The following is a 26,095-nucleotide window of genomic DNA, read 5'->3' on the forward strand; positions in this document are numbered from 1 at the left end:
TGGTTTGTTCTAAATATAAACACATTATTAAGATAGAATTAAGGTTGTATGGACATATCACTTAATTTAGATGGTGACAGTAATAAGTACTTGTATGACAATACTGCCAACACCAATGCCCCCTTTGTGTTAGATACTTTAAATATATGTACTAAAAGACAGTCCTTTCTTCAAAGAGTTCACCATTTCAACAGACAAAACAGAAATAAAGATGTATTATTATCCATTTGAAATGGACACCAAAGTGACAAGCTTAAGGTCACAGAGGAATCTGTAGCAGTCAGGAATTTAATCTATATCTCCTAAATCCCAGTTCAGTGCCTTAACCACAAGATTATCCTTCTTCACATCACACAGATTGTTAGACATTATCTCTGATATGCAGCATGTACACCTTAGTGGTAGCTGGCTCTCTCTAAGTCTATAATACATCTATAATTTTATTTATTACATACTGAGGTGAGATAGTAGTGTCCGGTCTATTTTAGGACTCATTGAGGCAAGCTGGTCAGTTATTTTCATAGAATCATAGAATTGGAAGGGACCTCAGGAAGTCATCTAGTCCAACCCCCTGGTCAGAGCAGGATGAACCTCAATTAAATCATCCAAGCCAGGGCTTTGTCAAGCCTCAGCTTAAAAACCTCTAAGGATAGAGATTCCACCACCTCCCTAGGTAACCCATTCCAGTGCTTCACCACCCTCCTAGTGAAAAACTTTCCCCTTATATCCAACCTAGACCTCCCCCACTGCAACTTGAGACCATTGCTTCTTGTTCTGTCATCTACCACCATTGAGAACAGCTTAGCTCCAAACTCCCTGGAACCCCCTTTCAGGCAATTAAAGGCTGCTGTCAAATCCCCCCTCATTCTTCTCTTTTGCAGACTGAACAAGTCTAGTTCCCTCAGCCTCTCCTCATAAGTCTTGTGCCCCAGCCCCCTAATCGTTTTTGTTGCCCTCCACTGGACTCTCTCCAACTTGTTCACATCCTTTTTGTAGTGGGGGGGTAGGGGGGCAAAACTGGACACAATACTCCAAATGTGGCCTCACCAATGCCAAATAGAGGGGAATAATCACTTCCCTCGATCTGCTGGCAATGCTACGACTAATGTGGCACAATATGCTATTAGCCTTCTTGGGAGTCAGGGCACACTGCTGACTCATATTCAGCTTCTTATCCACTGTAATCCCCAGGTCCTTTTCCGCAGAACTGCTGCCTAGCCTGTCAGTCCCCAGTCTGTAGCTGTGCATGGGATTCTTCTGTTCTAAGTGCAGGACTGCACTTGTCCTTTGTGAACCTCATCAGATTTCTTTTGACCCAATCCTCCAATTTGTCTAGGTCACTCTGTATCCTATCCCTACCTTCCAGGGTATCTCCCACTCCCCCTAGCTTACTGTCATCTGGAAACTTGCTGAGGGTCCAGTCTACCCCATCCTCCAGATCATTAATGATCAATTAATTTTGATCAATTATATTTTTAATTATCTTTCATTAAGGCACTGAAATAGACCTCTAGGCATGGCTGCCAAAATAATTAAAATATACTTATTTTTAAGATGAGAAAAATAGGTAACAAAAAGTATCCCACTTTCAGACATAGTCTTTATTGTATATTATACTAGTTTTATCCATTGGAGTCCTGTTCTGCTGGGACTCTGCTGGAGGATTTTCAGAAATCTTTTATGATTAATTTACCATTGTCAGTCACTGGAACATCCACACTCCTGCTGTCACAGCATCTCTCTTACAGCAAATGGAAGGGAAACAGGGTTGTGCCCTCTGGGATCATGCACAATCCCTATTGCTAGGACTGCCTGTTGAAATGAATCTCTTATCGGGATATAATTTAGTATGTTTGCTGAGATGAAACTGCATTAGAAAGAAAGTAGAGCACATAAAAATAGAATAAAGAAAACAAAAGAGCAATTCTGATCTCAAAAAGAAGACTGAGCTGGCCTCACGCAGCTGACTAGTGTATTGGTTCAGCACAGAATAATATTAATACCTAACTCTTCTATTGCACTTTCCATCCATAGATCTCAAAGCACTTTACAAAGAGAGTGCTTTGAGTGCACAATAGGCATCAGGAGTGTTCAGATTCAATATCGGAGGCATGAGGAGAGAATTAATAATGCAGATCATGTGCAGATAAAATATTTTCAAACTGCTGTCACTTGTAGACTGATATCCCTCAGACTGAGAGGAACTAATAAATCCTGAGAGAGAAACAACATTTCCTGCAGAGAAGGATCTTACCAAAACTGCATTTTGCTGCATTGCCACTGCAAGATCCACTTTTCTGTGTCAAAAGCAATAATACATTAACACAGTTATATATTCAATACAGTATATTAATGTATTTTGGCTCTCTCTTTAAAAACTGGTACCTAGATATCACAGTGGTTTGCATTTCATGGGTTAGATAGATTAGAATTACACATAAGAGTATAGTAGAGAGATAAGGTGGGTGATGTAGTATCTTTTATTGACCAACTTCTGTTGGTGAAAGAAACAAGCTTTCAAGTTTTCACCAATAAAAGGTATTATCTCACCCACCTGTGTATCATAATATCCTGGGACCAAAATGGCTGCAACCATGCAAGCATATCAGCAGCATCACATACAATATTTATAACTACTGCTATCTTGTATAGTACCAGATTCACATTTATGGGGGTTTCCTTTTGCTATATATAACATTGCCTAGTGTTTGTGTAACTCTGATAGTATATAAAGGCCTGATTCTCTACTGCCAGGCAGCCTGTGTATCCTTTTACGTCTGTGCAAAATAAGAGCAAAATGTGTGCCAATCATTACCCAATCAGAATTCTCCATTCATTTGTAATGGTGACAGCATTTTACATGCACTTTTCACTTTCTGTGCATCATCCTAAATAACTGAAAAAGGTGAAAGGCAGGTTTAATTGGACATTAATATTGGTGAAGTCATTAAAGGAAAATCTCACTGCCATGGACAAGTGTCTCATTAAGACTATGAGCAAATTCCTGGGTTCAGTCAAATCAATGGGAGTTTTGCTATTTACTTTAGTGGGGCCAGCAAATACACAAAAAATACACAATGGAGGGGTCTCTCTTTTCCTTTTCTGGGTACCATACTACAGTGATTATATAAAAACTCCCTTGGAGGAAGAAGCCACACAAATTTTCTGAGCTGTGTTCTGAGATGAATATAGTGTCATGACACATTTAGCAAATGATAAGGCAATCTTCCAGAAAATAAACAGAAGGAAGAAGGAAAAAATGAGTTCCTTGGCTAGTCTTTGATCAGAACCAAAGAACAGATATTTTAGAGGAGAAGAAAATGTATTAGCTTCTCCCCTATTTACAAATAAATCAATGCTGTACTATATGCACACACTATTACTGCTATTATGCAAACAGTGTAATAGGATTCTTTGTTAATGTCTGGATTAAGATTATCTGCTTTTGTCTTCTCCCTCTCAAACACACACACACGCAGACACGCTCTCTCTCTCTCCAAATCTCACACAGCTCTCTGACATATACCCTGGGAACTTCATCTGGCCCAGTTTTGAAATGAAATACTATATAGAATTCTCCGATTTATCCAAAGCTCCGTATTATCCAAAACCCTTCCTTGTCTCCCAGCATGATACACAATAGAGTGGAAACCCCGAGCCAGGACTGGGAGGAAGACTAGTCCCTGTTGACGGGGAAGACCATTCTGCTGCTGAATGGCTCCTGGGGCCAGAGACGAGCAGGGCCATGATAGCAGAGCTGCAGAGGGCTCCCTGTGCTGCCAGTGATCTTCAAGCACAAGGTGCAGGGAAGGCAGTGGTCCTGGTGGGGTGGAGCAGTTTTGGCCAGGCGTCTGTGCTCTGCCCCTCCAGAACTGCAGCCTCCCCACTGCACCTTACGCATGCAAAGACCATGTGTCACCAGTCCTGGGACAGTGCTGGGAGCCCTCTGCAGCCCCACTGTCTTCAGGGCAAAGCAATGACCCATGGCCAGGACCGCAAAGAGAACTCTGATGACGATGAAGCCCTTGCTACTGAATGGCTCCTACTGTCCAATTAACTGAACTCCGAATTGCATGAATAAAACTCATGTCCCCCATGATATTTGGATTATCAGGGTATACTGTATTACATGTGAAAACATGAGCTAGTGTTTCCCTGCACAATACATCAACAGCTCTTTCTAAAAGCTTCAGACTCTGTATTTTGCAAGTACAATGTTGTAATGAGACTAAAGACAGTAAAGCTGCAATTTAATACTCCTAACTAGGTTTTTTCAATTCCTATAAAACAAGCCATATTTTTTTTTAATCTGAAACCAAGGGCAAAATTCTGTGTTAGAAAATGCCTTGACTTCAGTTGGATTTATGCATGCATATTGGAAGGCAAAATTTAATCTTATAGCGATGGCCTTACATGCTCAGAAAAAGGCGAAGTCAACAATTCACTCCTTTTAAGCCATGAACATTAGAATGCTTTTACGAACTTTTATCATTAATTCACGTCTACAAACAAATCTGTCTTCTAAGTGCTAAAGCCTACCCAGGGGTGCATGCATACGGCCCCCTTCTGATGCATATGTGAGCACTACATAACTCAGGGTACAATGTAGTCTCAATACAATCCTATAGAAAGGATGCAGGGTACTTTACAATAAAAGCACAAGAAGGAACAGCATATTTACTTCTTTGCAAATTCTCCTCCCCATGCTAAATTAAACAAAATAACAACACAGACAAATCATGCACTAGAAAAAGTTCAAAAATGGCAGGGAGGAGAGAGGAAAATAATGAGCAGTGCAGTATCTATTAACTAACACTAAATTACAACAGTGTACGTATGGAAATAAACATAAAATCCACACTCATGCCAAATGAATTCCTTATCAGCAGCACCATAAGAAAATATACCAGAATGAATTCATGAGGTTGAGGCACTTAAACTAAAGGATAACATTTTAAATGTCCAGCCATTAGTTTGTTTGATACCCAGTTTAATTGCACATATCATAATGAATTAATTTCACCATCATGCAGATATCTTATGTGCTTCCATTTGTAATCCAGTCTTAGTTAAATACCAGTAAATGGATACTTAAAATCAAATGTTATCAAAAACAATTACTGTACACATTACGTCTTTGAATGGTAAATTAGAGGGCTTTCCTGAATGTACTTTCTTTCTATGCCATTTTACTGATACTGTAGAAAACTTGCTGCAACAACAAATATTTTTGCTTGCATCAGGGATAAGTTAGATATAGCTTGTTAAAATCTAATGTTTATACACGATTGTGGTACTGTATCAGACAAGTTATATAGTGAAAAGATAACCTCGTGACGAACATCAATATTGATAAAGATATATGGCTCTCCTGGCACAGCCATGTTATTGAGCAGTTCCTTTTCCCGCTATTTGCAAGGTGGTGAGTTAAACACAATATTCCAGCTTTACCTTAAACAGAAGTGAAAGGAAGAAATCAATGTACCAGATCTTGCAGCCCTTATTTGTGGAAAGCTCTCACCGATTTAAATGGGAGTTATGCCTTAGTGAAGGCTGCAGGATATGGTCTCAAGTAATTGCTGATTGCCTATATTGAGCAATCCTTCAATCAAAGCCATCGTGTTCAATGACTAGCCTCCCTTTTGAGAAACACAGAATCAAAAAGAAAATGGCAGACAACTCCATCATTTATAAAAACTGATTTAAGTAACAACCAAACCATAGGTGAAATCTCTTAGGATGAAAATGACAATTATATAATTTATCTACCTCTTTGTAAACTTTCATGAGCGGCCACAAGAAGAACAAAATACATTAACTGCCTGAACAGGTTACCTCAGCATCGCACCTATTGTATTGTTCAGATCATTTTGAACTCCCAGAGAGACGGCAACTAAGTGACTTTCCGCTCACAGCCTACCTGGTGTGTTCAGCAGCCTTGACATCTTGCAGGAATAGGAGATGTACTGCTCACAGTACTCAGCACTACTGGTGAGGGCAGAGATCTGATCCATGGTGGCACTGTAATTGAGCTGTAATACAGAGTACTTTTCGAGGCTGTTGCCTGCCACTGGAGTCTGCAGCTGCAGATCATGATACACAGTTGACCACACTTTATCCTCTGGAAGAAAAAACAAAACATAAAACAGGCAAGTAAAGAAATAATTAATGAATGAAAGAAAGAACTGAGTGAAGAGAATTATAATGTATGTGAAATAATATTAAAATTGTTGATCGTCTCTCTGAAACAGGTGTGAGTGTGTGTGCACACGTGCGAGAGGAGTGAGAACAGGTGGGGCATGTGCCTGGTATTCACAAGGTATCATTGGAATTGAAATAGATCAATAATATGGCACAATTTGACTGCACTGAACACAGGAAACCTTGATTGGTTTCCTTGTTCCTGTTTGTTGCTATGCTACACGCTCTGTAAGAGCAGCACACTTTATTTGTAGGTGGAGACTGCCTTGAGTGACTGATAGTCACAGCAAGCCTTGGGACAAATAAAGATTAGCTTTGAGTAGAAATGGATAAAATAATATGAGGCCTGGGGCTATAGAGATCTAGGGGTTCTTACTGCATGGAAAACATCAAGTTTACACAGTAACATGGCATTCCAGGCTGCCTGCATGCACCTAAGCAGTATTAATTTTGTGACACTGTGACATCAGAGATGCCCTACAATACAATGTGATTACATACAACATGTTTGACATGATAACAGTAAAGTATATTAGATATTAATGGAGTCAAGGGTTTCATATAGTTGGCTGGTCCTGGGCTATAGCCCTAATGACCCACGATTATCTCTGCTCTGGACTCCAAGTTTTCAAAGCAGTCCTACCTAGATTGGTGGCCATGATACAGATCTCAAGGGTAAGGAAGGATAAAGTAGGACAAATTTTATCATCTTCATGGCTTCAGCAGGGAAGTGAAGAAATGGCCAAGAAAGAAAAAAAAAGAAATTTTAACCTTTGATCAGGAGAAACACAGCAAGATAGGCTGGATCTTGACAAAATTATTAGTGTAATAACATAAGGAACATAAATACTATAGCCTACTAACTGCCTATACATTTAACTACAACTAGTTAAGTGCATATTAAGCCACTAGAGAGAGTATTTCTGCAGCATCTGCCTTGGTAAGTGCTATAAGATAGGATAGCTTAAATAGTGAAACAATATGCTTCGTAGGTCAGCAGGTTTACAGCAGGTTTACAGTCAAGAGCTCCTTTTAGCAGGGATTTAGTTTAGAAAGGAGATTAAGAAGAGAAGAAATATTAGAATTACATAAAACAATGAGCAGTATAGAACAGCTATTAATGTGTTGCTATTTAACCTCTCTCACTGGGACATTCAGTGAAACTGAAAGATAACAAATTTAAAAGTCCTAAAGGTATATACCATCCCCCGCAAAAGATTGCTCAAAGCTCTATGAATAAAAACTACTGAGATTCAAACAGCTCTAGTAGTGACTGTTTTACTATTCAACTGCTATTCTGTGACTTAGGTAAGATAAATTGGTCGTTTCAGTCAAGTCCCAACTGGGCAGGTACAATCATCAGAAACCACTATCCCAGTTGACATTTATTAGTAGTCTTGTCAATCTAAGCACAGCAGCCAAGGACTAAAAGAGGCAAAGAGATTAAACCATTGTTCCTAGATGTAGTTCCTCTGGGTCAGGGTTGAGGAGAAATGAAAGGCAGAAATATTTTTCTCTCTTTGGGTATTTATATTTATTCATCACTGCAGTATGAAGGGCAGAAGGGCATTAAGAGATATAACTTGTCATGCATAGTTCTGTTTTTCTCCTTAAGGAGAAAATTGACCTCAAGTTATTTTGTTTCTATTTGTTTTCTCTCTGTTGTGCTATGTGCTTTTATTATTGAAGGCCAAGTCAAAAAAATGTCTCTTGCATTCGGAATTGAGTGTGCTGTGGTTTGAGGCAGTTATTAGACCTTGTGAGAGCTCATTCCTGACTCTTGGACTGGTCCCTGAGAAAGCTCTGTGCCCAGGGCAGAGGAGCTAGACAAATGCAGTGGACTGTTCCTATTGTGCTTGAGAATCAGACTTGTTGACCACAGATGGTCCTTGTCTCAGAGATTCAAGCAAAAATTTGCATTGCTGCTGACTATGCTGACCCTGTTCTCTGCATAAATACAGGACTTCAGTCTTCAGGGAAGTTATCTGGCATTTTCCAGGAGTACTATATTCACTTAACAGATGCGCTATCCAGTAAAAACAATATACTAAATATTGGAGTCCATGCAAATATGCTTTTGATTCATCTGTGCAAATTCCCATCCTTGTTAATATTTTGAGCAGTTAGGGCCTCTTCTAAAGCCTCCTAAAATCCACAGAAAGGATCTAATTGATGCCAGTGGGCTTTGGGTCAGCTCCATAATAACATAGTTATCAGTCACATATGCAATCACTGCACTGTGACAAGCTATTCTGGATGATGTGGCATCCTATGAAGCTATATATGTGTGTAATTGATGTGGTGTAACAGGCTCTAATCAAATATTCAGGAACAAGTTTAGGTAAAGCAGATGGATCCTCCACAGGGAGCACAAGTAGCTAGCCAAATAAGACGAAGTTCTGCAGGTGCTGTAAGATAGTAATCATCTTATTAGTCATATCTCTAGTGTATATCAAACACAATACTATTCTTGCACCAAAAACTATGGTACAAATCTCTGTATATTGTGCTACTTTACCTCCAAAATAGTCAGGCAGACATTTTTCTTATACTAAGGAGCCTGTTAGCTATTTAGTTATAGTATAGAAGTATAGTTATTTTACAACAGTGTTTTATCAGAAGATAGGGTGGAAAATTATTTATATAAATTAATAGTGATACAAATACCATATGTTTAAAATAAGGAGTATTTCACATTTCTATTTTCCCTTTGTGCTAGACCGCATAATGGAAAGTAGTATGCTGCATTCTCTCTGACAAGAACATCTGATCTCTGGCACAAAGGGCTACATACTCAGTGCATTGCTAGAGTTCTAACTAAGCTAGTATATGCCCTACCAGCATGGCAGCTACTCTGGTTCTGAGGGCCTCTCTCAAGGAGCCTGCTCCAACTCCAGTTAAGTAAATGGAAAGATTCTCAAATGACTTTAAATGAAGGTGGATTGGGCAATGGGTCCTGAAGGGAGTTCTGCTCTCCCACTGTGATCCAGACAGTGCAAAATTAAAACATTCTCCTACAGGAACTTAGAGAAAAGATCAGATTTGCAGGCCCCAAATGACCCACCTATACAGTGTAACCTTCTATGTGGGCTGTGGAAGAAAGCAGCCAAGCTGACTGTGAAGAAATAAATGATGAGTGAGAGATAGAGAAATGTTGATGCAGTACATATGTGGGTCTTGTTTGTTTGTTTAGTTTAAAAATGTTGCCTTACATAGTAAAAATAGATGCCCAATTCTTTGATAAAAGCATCTGCAAATCCAATCTATTGTGCACGGAGGGATGAAACTTTACCCCTCCCAAATGGAATGATACTTCATCTACAAGGGGCAGAACAGCATCTCATATAAACAAGAAACACTTCTTGGAAATGTTGGGAACTGTGTTGATAAATATCTTTAGATGAGACAAAAAGCTCAGATCATGTTTGAAAAAAACAGGACTGCTCAAATTCCTGACAGAATTCTATTTTGGATAATTGAATTCTGCCTACCTAAATTCCCTGCAGAGTTTTATCTGGGTTAGTTAATTCTTTAATTCTCCTTTCTAAAAACTGTTGCACAGTGTTTGTTCCTAGTGTAAAATGGCAGCCACTGTTTGTCATTAGGGGATGGACACAATCCTAATACAGCCTCTAAACCACTTTGGGATCTTTGTCAGAGGTATAACTAATTAACACATTATAAACAGACAGCTTTGCCATACTTTCTCATATGCACATCGGCAATGTTCTTTAGAAGCAAAGTTCTGCCTCTTTCTGCATTCTGGAAGACTGAAGAAGGCTGATTAGAGTATACCTGGCTGACTGATTTGGCATAAACTTTGCTGGTTCCCAAGGCTCAATAGAATGGATTGTTTAGAATTATATGACAATAAATTACAATACTTGTGAAACAGGATAAATGGCAAAAAAAAAAAAAGTGTTTTCTTAATCAAACGTTTTTGCCATGACAAAACACCATCATGCAACATAAAATACAAGTTTTATACACCTCTCAGGCACAGACTGGAATAAATATATCCTTATTCTGGCAGAAGGGATGCTCAACCTACTAGCCTCAGGTCCTACTTTTTCCTTTTAGAGGTCCCTGGTGATCTATATGATGTATTCTATAGCATATCCATTTTTGGGTGGGTGTCACATGGTGACTGAACTCTTTAAGGGGTGATGGACCCAGCCACATCTGTGGTGGAGCCTCCCAACTGAGGCTGCAGAGTTAGGAGTCAGGTGATAACCTGAAAAGCATCTACTCCTTATAGGACAGTAAGAGGTCAGTTGAACTGGAGAACTGCATGAGTCCCTTATCCACAGGGGAAAAGTCTCTGGGGCTACAATCTGCTTTGGGCAGGTAAATCACTTGGGTTTGTGTTACTTCATGATTTCTTGTATAAATCAATAAATTATGCCCTGAGGCAAGGGCCTGTAACAGACTTGGGCATGGCATTGATCTTTCCTGGGCTGGTGAGACAGCTCAGCAGTTCACAGTGGGCCTAAGAAAACAATTGTCATTCTCCCTTCCTCGTTATAATAGATTCTTGTTCCATGTGATCATATGATTGGGGCTAACTTAAGAGATTTGGAAAGGATAAGCAAGGAAATTCCTTGGGATATACCTCAAAATTATTTGACTCATTTTACATATAAAGTGTGAGAGAGAGAGACTGTGTGCGTATGCACATGCACTGCTGGTGAAGCCGAGTCATGTTTCTATTTTAGCCCTAGCTATTTGTTTATATCAGTTTATGTTTTCAAGGTTACTTTTGCAAGGAAAAGGACTAATTATTTTTAAAAAAGAATGGTCAGATTCTTCTTTATGTTTCTAGTTCCTCAAAATCTGGAAGGCCTGCAGCCATGGAATTCACAGGACCTCAAATGCTGACTCTGTTCTACAGCATGATTCCAACCAACACTCTGATGGGGAGTTGTAGCGTAAAATGTTCAATCCTCCTTTAACCAACTGTGTGATCTGCTACCTCAATCAATTTGCTTAAGCTCAAAAAGCTCATTACCCCCAATAATTTCCAATTCATTCACAGAGAGCCAAATTCTGCTCTCAAGTACCTATGTATTAATGCAGAGTAATTCACTGTATTCTACTCTACATAGGTTCTTTACAAAATTGTCATAAACAGAGTTTCAAGTATAACAAGGACCAGAATTTGGCCCCACAGTTAGCATATGTAAATATGAGAGGGGCTAAAACAAAGACTGTTCCATATTTGCTGCAAAGAAGCACAAGGGAGCCCAAACTGAAATGGGTCAAAATGAAATCCCATTCCCATTAACTGTAACAGGATTATGTATTCCTAGCAATTACAGTTATAATTACATTAATCTTGAGTGTTTCTGTAACACACTGACAATTATTTTAAGAAATAGCCAAATACTACAGTAAATAACTAGAGCCTACATAGCCATACATATACATGCATGACTGCTGTATCAGCCAGAAATTAATGTGGCCCCTTCCCTTTGTTAGTAGAAAACCTGATGTTTCTTCATTTATAAACGCTTTCGGCTAGAATGATCTTTTATTATTTTTTAAACATATTTGTATCGAAACAAAGATATTGTTGAGTGTACCTATCAAACCAAAAGGTAAAAAAATATATTACAGGCATGTTATAATTATCACAAACGCAAGCATTACAAATCCAGGAAATTCAGAATTAAGGTAACACTTAAATGAAATCCTAACATATTAAGATATGGAAATACAATAACAACATGATGATGAAGGCATTTTAGTGTTTGTACTCTGAGCTAAAGACACATTAGGGTTGTTTTTTGTTTTTGTTTTTGTTTTTTAAATCCACTTTTTCGCTACAGGGCACAGCAATAGTTGCTTGGGTGCCTTACCTGTGCATTTCCAGGTAATGTTATTGTGTTTGACTTCTTAAGTGTAAACTTCTCTCTGAGTTTCCTGGGTTTTGTAATGCGTGGTTCTGGGATGATTACAACTTGCCAGCATGTATTGGGTGTATTGCAAATCACCTAGCACATGTACTGAATCTGGGCCTTAATTTACAACTGACTTGAATTCAGCCACAGAACCTTTAAAGATCCATGACAGTTGGGCCAAGCAATCTACCAAGGAGACATCTCAACATATGTGTACAATCCTGCTCTCAAACCATTGACTCATTACAACCAATAGATTTGTTGCATGCAATTTAGCTGTAGATGAGAACTGGTGATTGGCTGAATTACCTCTCATAATGGCATCATTAAAGAGTTAACTGAGCTCTTGACCTGAGCCTGTTGTAGCTTATATAATCATAATTAGATACAAGAGACATTAATAACTTAGCTTAATTACCATACTAATTTCTTTGGATGTAGCCTATGCACAAGCCTTCAATTAATTTTAATTATGTGGAAAGTCTGAAGAGTCTGCATTTTTACATTATTGAGAACATTCAGGACAAACAAAAGACTGACAAATATATAATATATTAAATGTCTTTAAGGATCCATTTTTTAAATAGAGTTAAACTCTAAGTAACAGATGTACTTGAAAATTATCATAAAATTGATTCTATACTCAAAGACTAAGGGGTATAAATTTTGGGGAGGAGCACTGTATTTTTCATACATTACAAAGAGGATGAATACTTCCACTGAAAGAAAAAGAAAACCCAACCTTAACTATGGAGTCACAATCAATTGTTTCCAAAATAAATTAAACAAAAGTAGACTCATAAACTTTAAAGGGCAGAAAGGACCATTATGATAATCTAGTCTGACCTACTGCACTACGCAGGCAGCAGAACCTCATCCACCCACTCCTGTAATAGACCCCTACCCTCTGACTGAGTTATTAAAGCCCTCAAATAATGGTTTAAAGACTTTCAAAGTACAGAGAATCCACCAGCAAGTGACCTGTGCTGCAGCGGAAGTCGAAAATCACCCAGGGTCTCTGATAATCTGCCCTGGGGGAAAATTCCTTCCCGACTCCAAATATGGCTATCAGCTAAACCCTGAGCATGTGGGCATGACTCACCAGCCAGCCACCCGGAAAGAATTCTCTGTAGTAACTCAGAACCCACCCCATCTAACATCCCATCACAGTCCATTGGGCATATTTACCGCTAGTAGTCAAAGATCAGTTAATTGCCAAATTGGGCTGTCCCATCACATTATCCCCTCCATAAATTTATCAAGCTCAGTCTTGAAGCCAGCTAGGTTTTTTGCCCCCACTACTCCCCTTGGAAGGCTGTTCCAGAATTTCACTCCTCTGATGGAGCTTTGTCTAATTTCAAGTCTAAACTTCCTTGTGGCCATTTTATATCCATTAGTTCTTGTGTCCACATTGGCGCTAATCTTAAATAGTTCCTCTCCCTCCCTTGTATTTATCCCTCTCATGTATTTATAGAGAGCAATCATATCTCCCCTCAGCCTTCTTTTGGTTAGGCTAAACAAGCAAAGCTCTTTAAGTGTCCTCTCACAAGACAGGTTTCCCATTCCTCGTATTATCCTTGTAGTGCTTCTCTGCACCTGTCCCAGTTTTAATTCATCTTTCTTAAACATGGGAGACCAGAACTGCACCCAGTATTCCAGCTGAGGTCTCATCAATGTCTTGTATAACGGTACTCACACCTCCCTATCTCTGCTGAAAATACCTTGCCTGATGCATCCTAGGACCGCATTTGCTTTTTTCATAGCCACATCACATTGACACCCATAGTCATCCTGTGATCAACCAATACTCCCAGGTCCTTCTCTTCCTCTGTCACTTCCAACTGATGCGTCCCCAATTTACAGCAAAAATTTGTTAATAGTCCCTAAATGCATGACCTTGCACTTTCCACTATTAAATTTCATCCTATTTCTATTACTCCTGTTACAGGGTCATCTATATCTTCTTGTAAGATATTGCGGTCCTTCTCTGTATTAGCAATACCTCCCAACTTTGTATCATCCGCAAAATTTATTAGCACACTCCCACTTTTTGTGCCAACTCAGCAATAAAGAGGTTAAATAAGATTGGTCCCACAACCAATCCCTGAGGAATTCCACTTGTAACCTACCTCTAGCCTGAAAGTTCACCTTTCAATATGACCCATTGTAGTCTCCTCTTTAACCAGTTTCTTATTCACCTTTCAGTTTTCATATCAATCCCCATTTTTTCCAATTTAATTAATAATTCCCATGTGGAACCATATCAAATACCTTACTGAAATCTAGGTAAATTAGATCCACTGTATTCCCTTTGTCTAAAAAATCTGTTATCTCAAAGAAGGAGATCAGATTGGTCTGGCATGATCTACCTTTTGTAAAACCATGTTGTATTATGTCCCGATTATCATTAACCTCTATGTCCTTAGCTACTTTCTCTTTCAAAATTTTTTCCAAGACCTTGCGTACTATTGAGGTAAAACTAACAGGCCTGGAATTACCTGGATCACTTTTTCCCCCCATCTTAAAAATAGGATCTATGTTAGCAATTCTCCAGTCATACGGTACAACCCCAAAGTTTACAGATTCATTAAAAATCCTTGCTAATGGGCTTGCAATTTCATGTGCCAGTTCCTTTAATATTCTTGAATGGAGATTATCTGGGCCCCCTGATTTAGCCCCATTAAACTGTTTGAGTTTGGCTTGTACCTCAGATGTGGTAATTTCTACTTCCATATCCTCATTCTTATTAGCCACCCTGCCATTATCCCTAAGCTCTTCATTACCCTCATTAAAAATTGATGCAAAGTATTTGTTTGGATATTGGGCCATGCCTAGATTATCCTTAACCTCCACCCCCATCCTCAGTGCTTAGCGGTCCCACTTCTTTGTTTGTTTTCTTCCTATTTATATGGCTATAGAACCTTTTACTGTTGGTTTTAAGTCCAACTCTACTTGACTTTTGGCCTTTCTCACTTTATCCCTACATGTTTGGACCTCCAAGATTGGACCTTGCTGATCCCTCCCATGTTCCACTCCTTGTAGACTTTCTGCCTTTTCTTAATCACCTATCTGAGATGTTTACTCATCCATCTTGGTCTACAACTCTTGCCTATGAATTTTTTCCCCTTCCTTGGGATGCAGGCTTCAGATAGTTCCTGCAACTTTGACTTGAAGTAATTCTAAGCCTCCTCCTCCTTTAGATCCATGAGTTCCTTCAGTCCAGTCCACTTCCCTAGCTAATTCCCTTAACTTTTTAAAGTTAGCCCTTTTGAAATCAAAGACCCTTGTCACAGATCTACTTTTGTTTATCCTTCCGTTTAGTTTGAACTGAATTAGCTCATGGGAACTCGATCCAAGGTTGTCCCCTACAACCAGTTCTTCTCTGATGTCCTCACTATTCACCAATACCAAATCTAAAATAGCATCCCCTCTTGTGGTTCAGCAGGAACCTGTCAGCTGTCACATCCAGGAAAAGCTGGGCCCTACTATTATTAGTAGCACTTGTCCTCCAGTCTATATCTGGGAAGTTAAAGTCTCCCATAATCACACAATTCCCAATAAAGTCTCCATGTTCTCAGTAGAAGGTTCTGTCTTAACACAAATTGACAGCTGCCTCTGTACCAGGGAGAGGAAACAATGATGCAGCAGACAGTAAACAGAGGAATAAGAGTTACTAGCTGCATACATCACACTGATTTTAACTCCTCCACTGGAAGGGATAGCACATTGATGTTGATTGCGAGTGCCATACAGAAGATCACAGTGTTCTAGATGATCAACATTTTTCTTCAATTTTGTGTCACTCCTGCAGTCATTTTTTGAGTCCCTAGCATCCTACAGTATGTCCTAGGTGTAAAGGAAATGACTACACAGTGCAGTTTGTTTTTTTCCTCACTGTGAAGAATAGGCCTTTTAGGTTCTTAATCTAATACAGGAAGGACACAATCCTAGATCTATTAATCTGTAATGATTTAATTTGTTATGTGGATTAAGGAACTGGAAATTGCTATGCATTCTCTGAATAATGATAATAATAAAAATAAAATTAAGATTAGAATTCAAATGCCTCACACACTAAGTGCAGTTTGGATTAAGTAGGTTTCCACTAATTTAGCCCATATATTACTCCTTGTTGATGCCCTTTCCTTTTTCCACTGACAGCTATTGGAAGTGGGCTTAAGTCAAGTAGACTGACCTAAAAGATAATACCACTTTATGGAAATGATCATCTACTTCCTCTATAGGAAATTATAATATGACAGCAAAACACTCTAAAAATGCAGTCTTGATTCAAAAGGAGCAATAGAGTGTCTTGCAAAATAGCAGTTCCTTCCCACTATAACTCATTTAAACGTATGTTAAAAGGCTGACCACAGTTCATGTTGATGACAGCCCTCCCTATTCACAGATCCTCTGCACTCAGAAAATAGAAGTGCAGTTGATTTTCAAGTTTCTCTAATCAATAGTCATTCAAATTATCTCATTCACTATTAATGTGACTTTCAAGTAATTTGTCCCACTGCATGCCTAATGGGTGAATTTGTGATGACAAAAATGTCACCATGGCAGAAATCCTCCAAATAGTGAATTTCCCCAACTATTTACCTTTCTTTATAAACGTGTTTGCTGAAGCCATCTCCATTGTGAAGAATATTAGAGAGACAGCCTGATAGTTTGGATTCCTTAGTAGTGATAATTAATTAGAAATAACTTTAGAGAATAAAACTAATAAAGCAGAGCTGATATATTCTAAAGGACTGAAAACTGTGCTTTCTATTGCTTTTACCCTCCATTAAAGTTTTCACAAATTATCTTACAATTTTTATGACTCTATTGGTTCTGGATTCTTCCACAATATGTTTCTTAGCATGCACACAATTAAAATTCTTGATCACCAAAATGTGCATAGTACAGAAAATCTATTTTTAAAAAGTCAGTAAACAGTTTCTTTTCTAAGAAACAGTCAACACCTCCCTTAGGAAAAATAAGTTGCTGTCTTTTCTGAAGGATGCTTTTTTTGATCAGTGCTCCAAAAAAATATTGCTTGATGCAGACAATCTGGCTTTAACTATCAGCCAGTATTTAATATTCCATTCTTGGTCAAAGTTGTAAAGAACACAACTCTAAGAGTACCAGATTATTTAGATTCCTTTGACCCTTATCAACCTGCTTATAGGCCCAGGGACAATACAGAGATTGCACTGGTCATACTGGCAGATGATTTTCGCCTGATGAAAGATTTAGATAATTTTTTCATGATGATACTCTCAGTTGCTTTCAATAGCATCAGTCATATTGTAGGTATTATTGACTTCCTTGCAAGTTCTAGCAGGATGGAAAAAGTTGTTCTTGTATGTCTTCATTCTTTACCTCCTGATCATTCCCACAGGATGGTATTGGCCAGTGATTCATCATCCACAATGTTGCTGTCATGCAGTGTTCCATCTTGTCTCCCCTCCTGTTCGTTGCATATATAGGGCTGCTAGCAGTGTTAGTGAGGACACCTGCTGTGGTCGTCCTGCATATGAAAATCAATACCTGTATTCCATCTAATCCTGTCAGTGCAACTGAATGCCTTAGCCTATGCCTTAGACATTGGGTGAGCACTAGCTAGTTGCAGCTCAGTCGGTATGAGACTGAAGTGATGCCTGTACCATAAGTTGGGGGAAATATTTGGAAGATATAATGAAGACATCTGCCCTCAGGAAGTGTGTGCTTTTGGTTTGTTGTTAGGATTTACACCCCAGGTGCATTTTGGATTTTCAGATCATATTAGATTATCACATTGCAGCAGTTTCAGGAAAGCATTTTTCATCTTCCTCTGGCCTTTTTATTGATGTGGGCTTTTTATTGATGTGGGCTTTCTACCATTATCTACCACAAATGAATCATGAAACTGAAGTTTGTGCAAAATTAGGCAGCCCACTTACCAAATAGTCAAATTTTACTTTCTGCAAGCTAGAAGCTAAACAATAAAATGGTCATTTCATTATCATTCTGGGATGGAACAGTGTGATTTTATTTTTCAAAATGGCCTCTAGAACACATTTGGTATTGTGTGAGATAATACCACAACAACCCTTACAAATGTCATTTCATAAAGCATTTTTTGGTGAGGCAAAGTGGTGAATGCAAGAAATGGTAGATATTACTGAAGCTGCAAATTACATTACCACCTTATCAACAGGTTTCTTAATGTCCTTTAGAAAGAAAAGAATCATATATTTCAGAACTTCTACATCCCATGTCCAGGTGGAATTATTTTTTAATTGCAATGAATCAAGAACCATAAATCTGCATTCACTGGAAAAAAGGCAAGAACCATTCTGTGACGTTTGCTTCATCTAGGCCACTGGTTCAAATCCAGTCCAGATCACTAGTGACCAATGACATTACCCAGTGAAGGCTATTTGACAGTTTATGTGAAAAGGCAATCCTTTTTGTCAGTTCCAGAAGAAAAGCTAAAGACTGAATAGGACTGGCACATACACTCACTCACAAAGATGACCCTTCCAGATCAGACTGAGACAAATTGTTGTGGCAGTATAGGGAAATTTCCCATTACTGCTACTTTTGTCATGGATAAAGAGGAATCAGGATAGTCTCTCCTCTTACATACACCAGTTGCACACTCATGGAACATCACTGAGTTCAAAGTAGTTACATTTGATTGACATAGGCGCAAGAAAGACAGAAAAGCTCTAAAAGTGAATTCATGGCCTCATTTTAGTCAATGGAAGTTTTGCCATTGAATTTAAATGAAACCAGAATTTCACCTTCAATCTCCAGGTTTGTCAGTCTACCATATTTCATAAGCACTATATTTACCTTAAAATTTCTGATAAAATTATTATAATTTTGGTGACTTTAATGAAACCAAATAGGTTTTAGATGCTACAAATTCTGATGTCCAGGAAAGGGAACAGTCAGGATGGGCCTTCTTATGACCCAATCTCACTTGAATCAAAATCAATGGGCATTTCTCCAGCTACTACAATGCAAGCAGGATTGGGCTCATAGATGCATTTTCATCATAAGTGGAGTAATTTTTCTTCTTCCTCTCCCTTTGTTTTGTGTTAATTGCATCTTTACTAAGATAATTTCCTCATTTAAATATCAACTTAATTGGGTGTTTTCTTTAAAAGCATCTTAGATTTGCTACTGTCATAATATATACTTCATGTATTTAATTGTTTTTCCCCCTTCTTGAAGTAATATTATAGGTGCTAATTTTTTGATGAACCTATTGTTACCGTGTGCAATATGAAGGCCTAACATATTTTATCTTTTTGTAATGTATTAAAATGATAAATATATAGTATATAAAATAAATATTTCAAAACGATATAGTGGATAAATTATTGAAAAAGCTTTCAGGGAAGATATCATTACCAATATAGCTTAGAGGGGGGAAAAAAACCCACTGAAATGAAAAGGTTATTCCTTGCTAACTTGTTGGAATCCTTTGGAGATATTATTGAAATGGTAGACAAAGAGAATCTTATCTGGATCACTGGAGACTATTTCAAAACATTTGACACAGCTACATTTCAAAGGCTAATGTCAAGAGTGTCTTGGGAAACAGAATAAAGATCACTCATGCCTCTCAAAACAGTGCAACAGTGCCACCTTTTCATGCTGACAAATGGTGCCTGGAGGCGAATGGCTTAGATGAGCTGTGGGACCCACGGAAGAAAATGTCCCTATACCAGAGTGTTAAAGGAAAGCAAAATTTCCAACATGATGTTATATTGGAAATATCAATAAATAATGAGGAACAATACAGTCACATGGATGAGGATTTGGATAATTTAAGTGCCTAGTCTAACGGATGTCAATTTCTGTTCAGTGTAGATTACAAAGGTTAAAGCAAAAACAAAGAGCATAAAAATTTAACTGGGCAGTTGTTTCAGCATAGTGACTAGTATATAGCAAGGCCATGGGATTTCTACAAGTCAGTGGCTGTGAACCTGGCAATGGAATTTACCTTTTGGGACAGTGTCCTGAGAAATCCTCCTTCTGACTGCATAAAACAGTATGTGTTTCTCCTTGAAATTTGACTTCTAGCTTGTCTTAGCACCTAATGGGTGCATACACACTCAAAAGAAATTAAACTAACTGCTTTCTTCCTTCCTCATTCTTTGGTAATAGTACAAAACAGTACATCCTACAATAATGCTAATGAAGGATTGTGGAATATTACTGTAAAATACTGCAGTAATTTTAAAGAATGTATAAGGGCTCTACCACAAAGAGGAGTTCTAACTGTTTTAAGTACATCATCCTGAACCTTAAGTGAAAGGTTCAGGGTGACTTCCTTGACCAGCACATTGAAAACTGGGATTACTTGCCATCCTCACTCAAATGAAGAAACAGAATCAACTCCTGCAGGCTTACAATCGCTACCTCTAAGTGCATGGGCCTCCTTCTCTTTCCTGTCACCACCACCTGAGTGCATGGATTCTCTGCATATTACTTGCTGCTAGCTTTCAGTCACTCTTCCCAGAGCACTGTTCCCCACCCCTTTCCCTCATACCGAGTTAACTCTTCTCACTCTCTCTCTGAGCAGCTAGAGGAGTGCGTATAGTACATTAACTCTATAGTCTAAAGCAAGGCTTTCTGGTTTTTGTAACAGGCTAATCCTCTAACAATCTGGCAGTCAAGCTGCATCCTGAAACAGTTTTGGAAAAAAAAACCTACAGAAACAGAGGTTTTTAGGAAATAAAGGACTACAGTTTCAATAGGGTGGCCTCTCATTTGTGGGAAAAATATGTTTCCACAAAGTCAGTATGCAAAATTGCATATTGGGCAAAACTCTGGGTATTTGCGACCCTAACTACCTGGTTTTGGATGGAAATATGGTAACTAGTGGTGCATCTACTCTGATTTGTGCCTCCAAGTAACTTTTTTATATGAAAAATCCAGTACATTTTGTGACAAAAAAAAAAAAAAAATCTGCAAAAGGGAAGGCTCCCTAAATGTTAAGGCAATTCAGTAAAGCATGTAAGCATTTATTTAATCTTAAGGATGAGAGTAGTCCCATTTGAGGTCAATTGGACAACTTGTATGCTTCAAGTTAAGCATATTCTTTGCTGAATCAGCATCTACATGCATCTATACCCAACAGTTTTATATATAATTCAGCATGAGACCTTGTTGCCTTAATAATTTTTTAGTTTGCTGAAAATTCAGCAGTGATGCATCATCAAAACCAGAAGACATTACCACAGAATTCAGATTTTTTTGCCAAAGTACACAGAGGAATGAAGACATGCTTAGTGATATCCATGTAATAAGAACTTTGATGTATATACTGTGGGTCTTAATGCAGATTTTGATTCCCTAACCTTTCAGATGAAATTGCGAATTAAAAAAAAACAAAAAACTTCACAGTAGTCATAATTTCACTGAGTTCACCAGCAATGCATGGTTTAAAAAATACTGCCATACTGTACAAAACTTTGTGGGACACCCATGGTTTCAAGCAAGGAATGCAATGGCATTAAAAGAAAAGGGGGACATTTAGCTGACTGTAATTACAAGCCTGAAATTTAGACTGACATGGAAGGTAGAGTTCATCTCAAAGTCTTTCATTTGTTCAGTTTCAAGCTAAATCAAAGGTAACAGATAGGGCTAGTGATTTGCTGTGGCAAATTACACCAAAAGGCACAGTCTGGTCATGGAAATAAGGCAATCATCATACATTTATACTAAAACTTGCTAAAGTTACAAGTCATGTTATTTTAATAAAATATCCTTTATTTTGCAATAGACATTGTTTAAAACCATTTATGCCAGGGGAGTGGTGCTGTGTACAGATATGTGTGAACATGAGCTGACAGGCTCTCTCAAAAATTGAGAAATCCAGGCATCCATAATGTCTCTACTCCAATATGTCTATGGAACAAGCCATTACTCTTGGACTCCCAAGCAGCTCTCCTTTTAACTTGGCAGCTCTTGTGGATGTGAGAAAATCATTTTCTACTGTCACCTTCACAGCTGTGCATGACAGGCAACAATCCAAAAAGAAAAGAATGAAAACAATAACTGCCAGAAATGTAGCACTAGTGACAGTAATTGTGGCAACAGAGTGATAGAATTAAAAAACATAAAGCATGCAATATATAAAAATGTTATTTCGCACGGGGTCTGTGTGGAACATTTGCAATAAAATCTGAAAAAATTGAAGACTAATGCTTTCATAAGTAGTTGAAAATTCATGAAAACACATTTATTCAAAATCCTGAAATTGACATGGTTTGGCTTAAATATGTCCTTTTTAGTGTAAACCTCAGCACTGCTGGAATTTCAACATATTATTCAGATGAATATCCATTTGTTACATCAAAACATTCAATGTTCACATTTTTCAATATGAAAGGACTCATATGAAAATCTATGGGGAAAAAAGCTAAATTTCTGGGGTCTGAACATGGTCCAGCACAAAACAGGAAATATTTTTTCCACATGTCTGGTAACTGCAAGCCACAGTTTAGTATCATACATTTTATTCACACTTTTTGGAGCCTGGTCATTTCAACCCTGATAGTGTGTCAGTGAAGTCAATGGATGTATGTACAGAACAATGATTCTTCACCTTACAGTTCTGTTGGTTGCAATTTTCATTATTAAATTTTTCTCAAGGTTAAGGTCATTGTGTAAGGCTCTGTAATAGAACACATTATATTTGCTCAGTCTGCAAAAAGAGAAAAATACTTCTGTAATAACATTCTCCCCCCACTTAAAAAAAAAGTAATAATTTGTACAGTTGAGTTTTTTCTTTTTTTTCCCCTTCTTTTTCTTCCCCAGTTTCTGTAGTACTGACTTCCGAACTAATTTTTGTAAGCTAGTGAAAAAAAATTCTCAGCTGTGCATCTCTCTTTGTTGCTTGTGTCCAGTATACTTTAACTTGGTTAGAATCCAGTGACAAAGTGTTTTAATTATATATCTACTAAGGAGAAGATGAATTAGCATTTTGTCTCCACATTGAGGCTCCATATGTATATGGAAGTCATAACCACACAATTTCCTTGCAAAACCAGTGAGAATTTTTAATTAGAAGGAGAAGTTCACATTCCTATCTAGTGATCTGAAACTTGGGGTGCATGGATGATGCCATGCTGGTTCAGATCAGGTTCCATCTCTGGTCTTATTCGAAGTATATTCAAGTCAATAGTAGTTTTACCATTGACCCCAAAAGACTTTTGATTAGGCTTGTAGTTTGGTCTGTGTCAGTGACCTGTGCCTTTTATGGCAGAAAGGTGATAAAACCCAAAAGGTACCTAGCCAATTATGCAAAATATTGTCTTTAAAAAAACACAGGAAAAAGTACATTCTCTCAACCTTGCTTGACTCCTAAATGTCAATATGGATTTTACATACATTTTTATTTTTTTATACCAGCCATATAAAAAGATGAATTTAAGAAGGCATGTAAAGAATATGAAAATGGGATTAGAATATAAATTATTTTGCAACTTTAATAGGAGACTGCAGACGCCTGCTAAAATTACTAATGACCTACCTATTTATTATTTAGTACCAGATTTTTCTCATCATTTAAGTATAAATTAGAGTATCATTAGGCCTTAATCAGCTCCCTGATCTCAGGGAGATTGTATGAGTGTAACATGAGAGAATATGACACATGGTTCCCTCTTTAAAATTTATTTACCAAAAATGAAAGCTCTCCAGAAAAGTCCATATAGTGGTGGAGTTTTTTTGGTGTGCTAATTTTTTTTTGGGGGGTAAACTAGCAAATTACATAATAGTTTATTATTTCCTTTTCTTATGGAAAGTGGAGGAGGGAAATGTGATGAGCACACAATGCTGCATTATTCACAAAACTGTATGTATGTCACTGAAACCATGCGTTTCCTTGCTGGTTTTGCAAGGGCTCTGTAGGAGAACAAAATTGTGTACAGACTTCAGTAAAGCCAAGATTTCACCCTATACTGTGATTCTCAGAAGATCTAGAAGTTTTTTTTTTAATAACTTAGATTTTAGAATTGCTGAACTATGGGAACTGGATGGCTCAATGGATTGATAATAAGATTAGAAACCTTTTACTGCTAGGTCATTAGTTCACATCTACCTCAAATTGCTAGTGACTGAATATAATAATCATCTGCTGGCAATTCTTTGGTCTATGTGAACAGATCTGGTGGTCTCAGTCTAGTTCCTATTGAGAATTTCTTCTTAGGAAACAGTCATCACAACTGGCATCCACATTGTTAGTTCATAACCTTAATGAACACTACATTTACTGAAAATAAATGGTCAAATATATAAAATGATGCTAAGAATTTTCAAGGAATGTATTCACTGGCAATAGCCAGAACAGAGGTGAATGGTCCAGAGAGATTCTTCAGTTCCCAGAAGAATTACCTTAAAAATCCATCTTATCACAGACACTTGAGAGGTTTAATATGTGCTCAAAATAAGTAGAAAATAAATGTCTTCATGTTTCTTTTCCTTATGTCTTTCAGTAGGCACCAAAAGGAAGAGGATAAGGTAGAGAAAGAATAAAAGATGACTTTGCCCCCAGAAAGAGATAAAGTTAAACACATTTGAAAGAAGCCGGGGGGGGAGGGGCCCTGCAGGAGAACAAGATGGTGTCTGTGGGTAGATGAAAACAAAGAGTAGGCTCATAATTAAAAATTGCATTTTGTTTTCTTTAATTTGCACATAGAACCATACATAATGCTGAGACTTGGGCCACATTTCAACCTCTTTCAGGGGATGACAGCAGAAAAAATAAATTATAGACCCAGTAAAGGAAGGAAAAAGATGCAGCGGCATGGAGCAAAGTGGAAACTGAAGCAAACTAAGCTTCAGCACTGGGGTTGAAACTATGTTAGCCACAACTGTGTTAAACCTTGCCATGACTAGCAGAGTATTAGCATGTTATGTATTAACATGAGATTGCTTTATATGAAGTGTGATAGATAAACAGCTGACCCTTCTGAGCCATCTATTGCATTAAACTATGCTAACATGGTTATCGAGATGGGGTGGGCGGAAATCTTTGTCCGGAATGATAAAGGTAACAATGCTAGAAATAGTCAACATTTTTGTTTAAGTTGTGCCTTCAAAAGAGTACTATTGGATCTAAAAATATTAACCCCTTATGTTAGAGGAAATTCTTTAAGCTAATTGCTCCAGTAGCATGCTAAATGTATTAAATGGTTAGCAGTTCCTGTTTAGTAGGCCTAATAGCAGCTTACTTCAGGTGTGATGTTAGTGTAGCTAGACTCCACCTTCTTTGCTTTAATGAGGAGCCTCCTTGCTGGCCCTTGGCACACTTTCCGGGCCTGCCTCTGTTCATTGATAAAGGTTCTAAGCCACAGTAAAGAGATTAGAGCCTGAGGCCTGGAATAGAGATGGGCAGTAGCTAGCATGGTTTCAATACTAGCGTGAGAGCTGTAATACAGAATCATAACCATCATGATAAAAGTACCACTCAGGAGGGAAGCTGTCACTTGGAATGCCACTATGCCATGGGATTAGAGAAACTTTCTGCAAAAAGACAATTCTTGAAAGTACTTTCGAGCTTTGAGAGTTTGCTGACTTCTGACCCACCGAGCAGTTGTTTCCATAGCTCCCATAGGTATATTATTTCTAAGCTGCCTTATCATGTTTTCTGCAACACAAGAGGCATCAAAGCACGCACGCACGCACATATATACAAGTGTCTGAAGCAGGGTTAAGGAATGAGGCCTTTGTCAATTTAACAGCTGTTTCTAGCACTAGTTGCAAGTCTGCTTGATTTATGGAAGCCTCATGGTTGCTAGCACAATTGTCAGTCACCTGAAGAGGCTCTGAATGGCTTTCCTCCAGCACCAAACTCGAGCAGCTGTCTCTTCATTATATTCTTACTCTAATGTGTGAGTGAAAAAAGTAATATACATGTCTGATTAGTTCTGTGCTAATTACTATATCAATATTGGGAATAAAGTACTTCTCAGGCAGCGATCATTGCCTCTTTTAGTCAT

The 26,095-nt window shown here is 38.1% G+C and overlaps 1 protein-coding gene across 3 annotated transcripts in view; it reads right to left on the reverse strand.

The window, feature by feature from the left end:
- The window catches only part of LOC137154613 (contactin-associated protein-like 2), a 309,210-nt gene that overhangs the window by 21,623 nt on the left and 261,492 nt on the right, over positions 1–26,095 (reverse strand). For 2 of the 3 annotated variants that reach the window (XM_067550348.1, XM_067550349.1), the window contains exons 6-7: positions 5,921–6,121; positions 4,990–5,451 (exon numbers count right to left, since the gene is read on the reverse strand). In XM_067550348.1, the coding sequence (XP_067406449.1) occupies positions 5,279–5,451; positions 5,921–6,121 (374 nt within the window). In that variant the 3' untranslated portion in view covers positions 4,990–5,278. Of the gene's footprint in view, positions 1–4,989; positions 5,452–5,920; positions 6,122–26,095 lie in introns of those variants that run through there. The other variant, XM_067550350.1, reaches the window with a different exon arrangement.

This window comes from Emydura macquarii, unplaced genomic scaffold, assembly GCF_026122565.2.
Source record: "Emydura macquarii macquarii isolate MOO-44397 ecotype Brisbane River unplaced genomic scaffold, CSIRO-AGI_Emac_v2 contig_1263, whole genome shotgun sequence".
NCBI classification, from domain to species: Eukaryota; Metazoa; Chordata; order Testudines; family Chelidae; genus Emydura; species Emydura macquarii.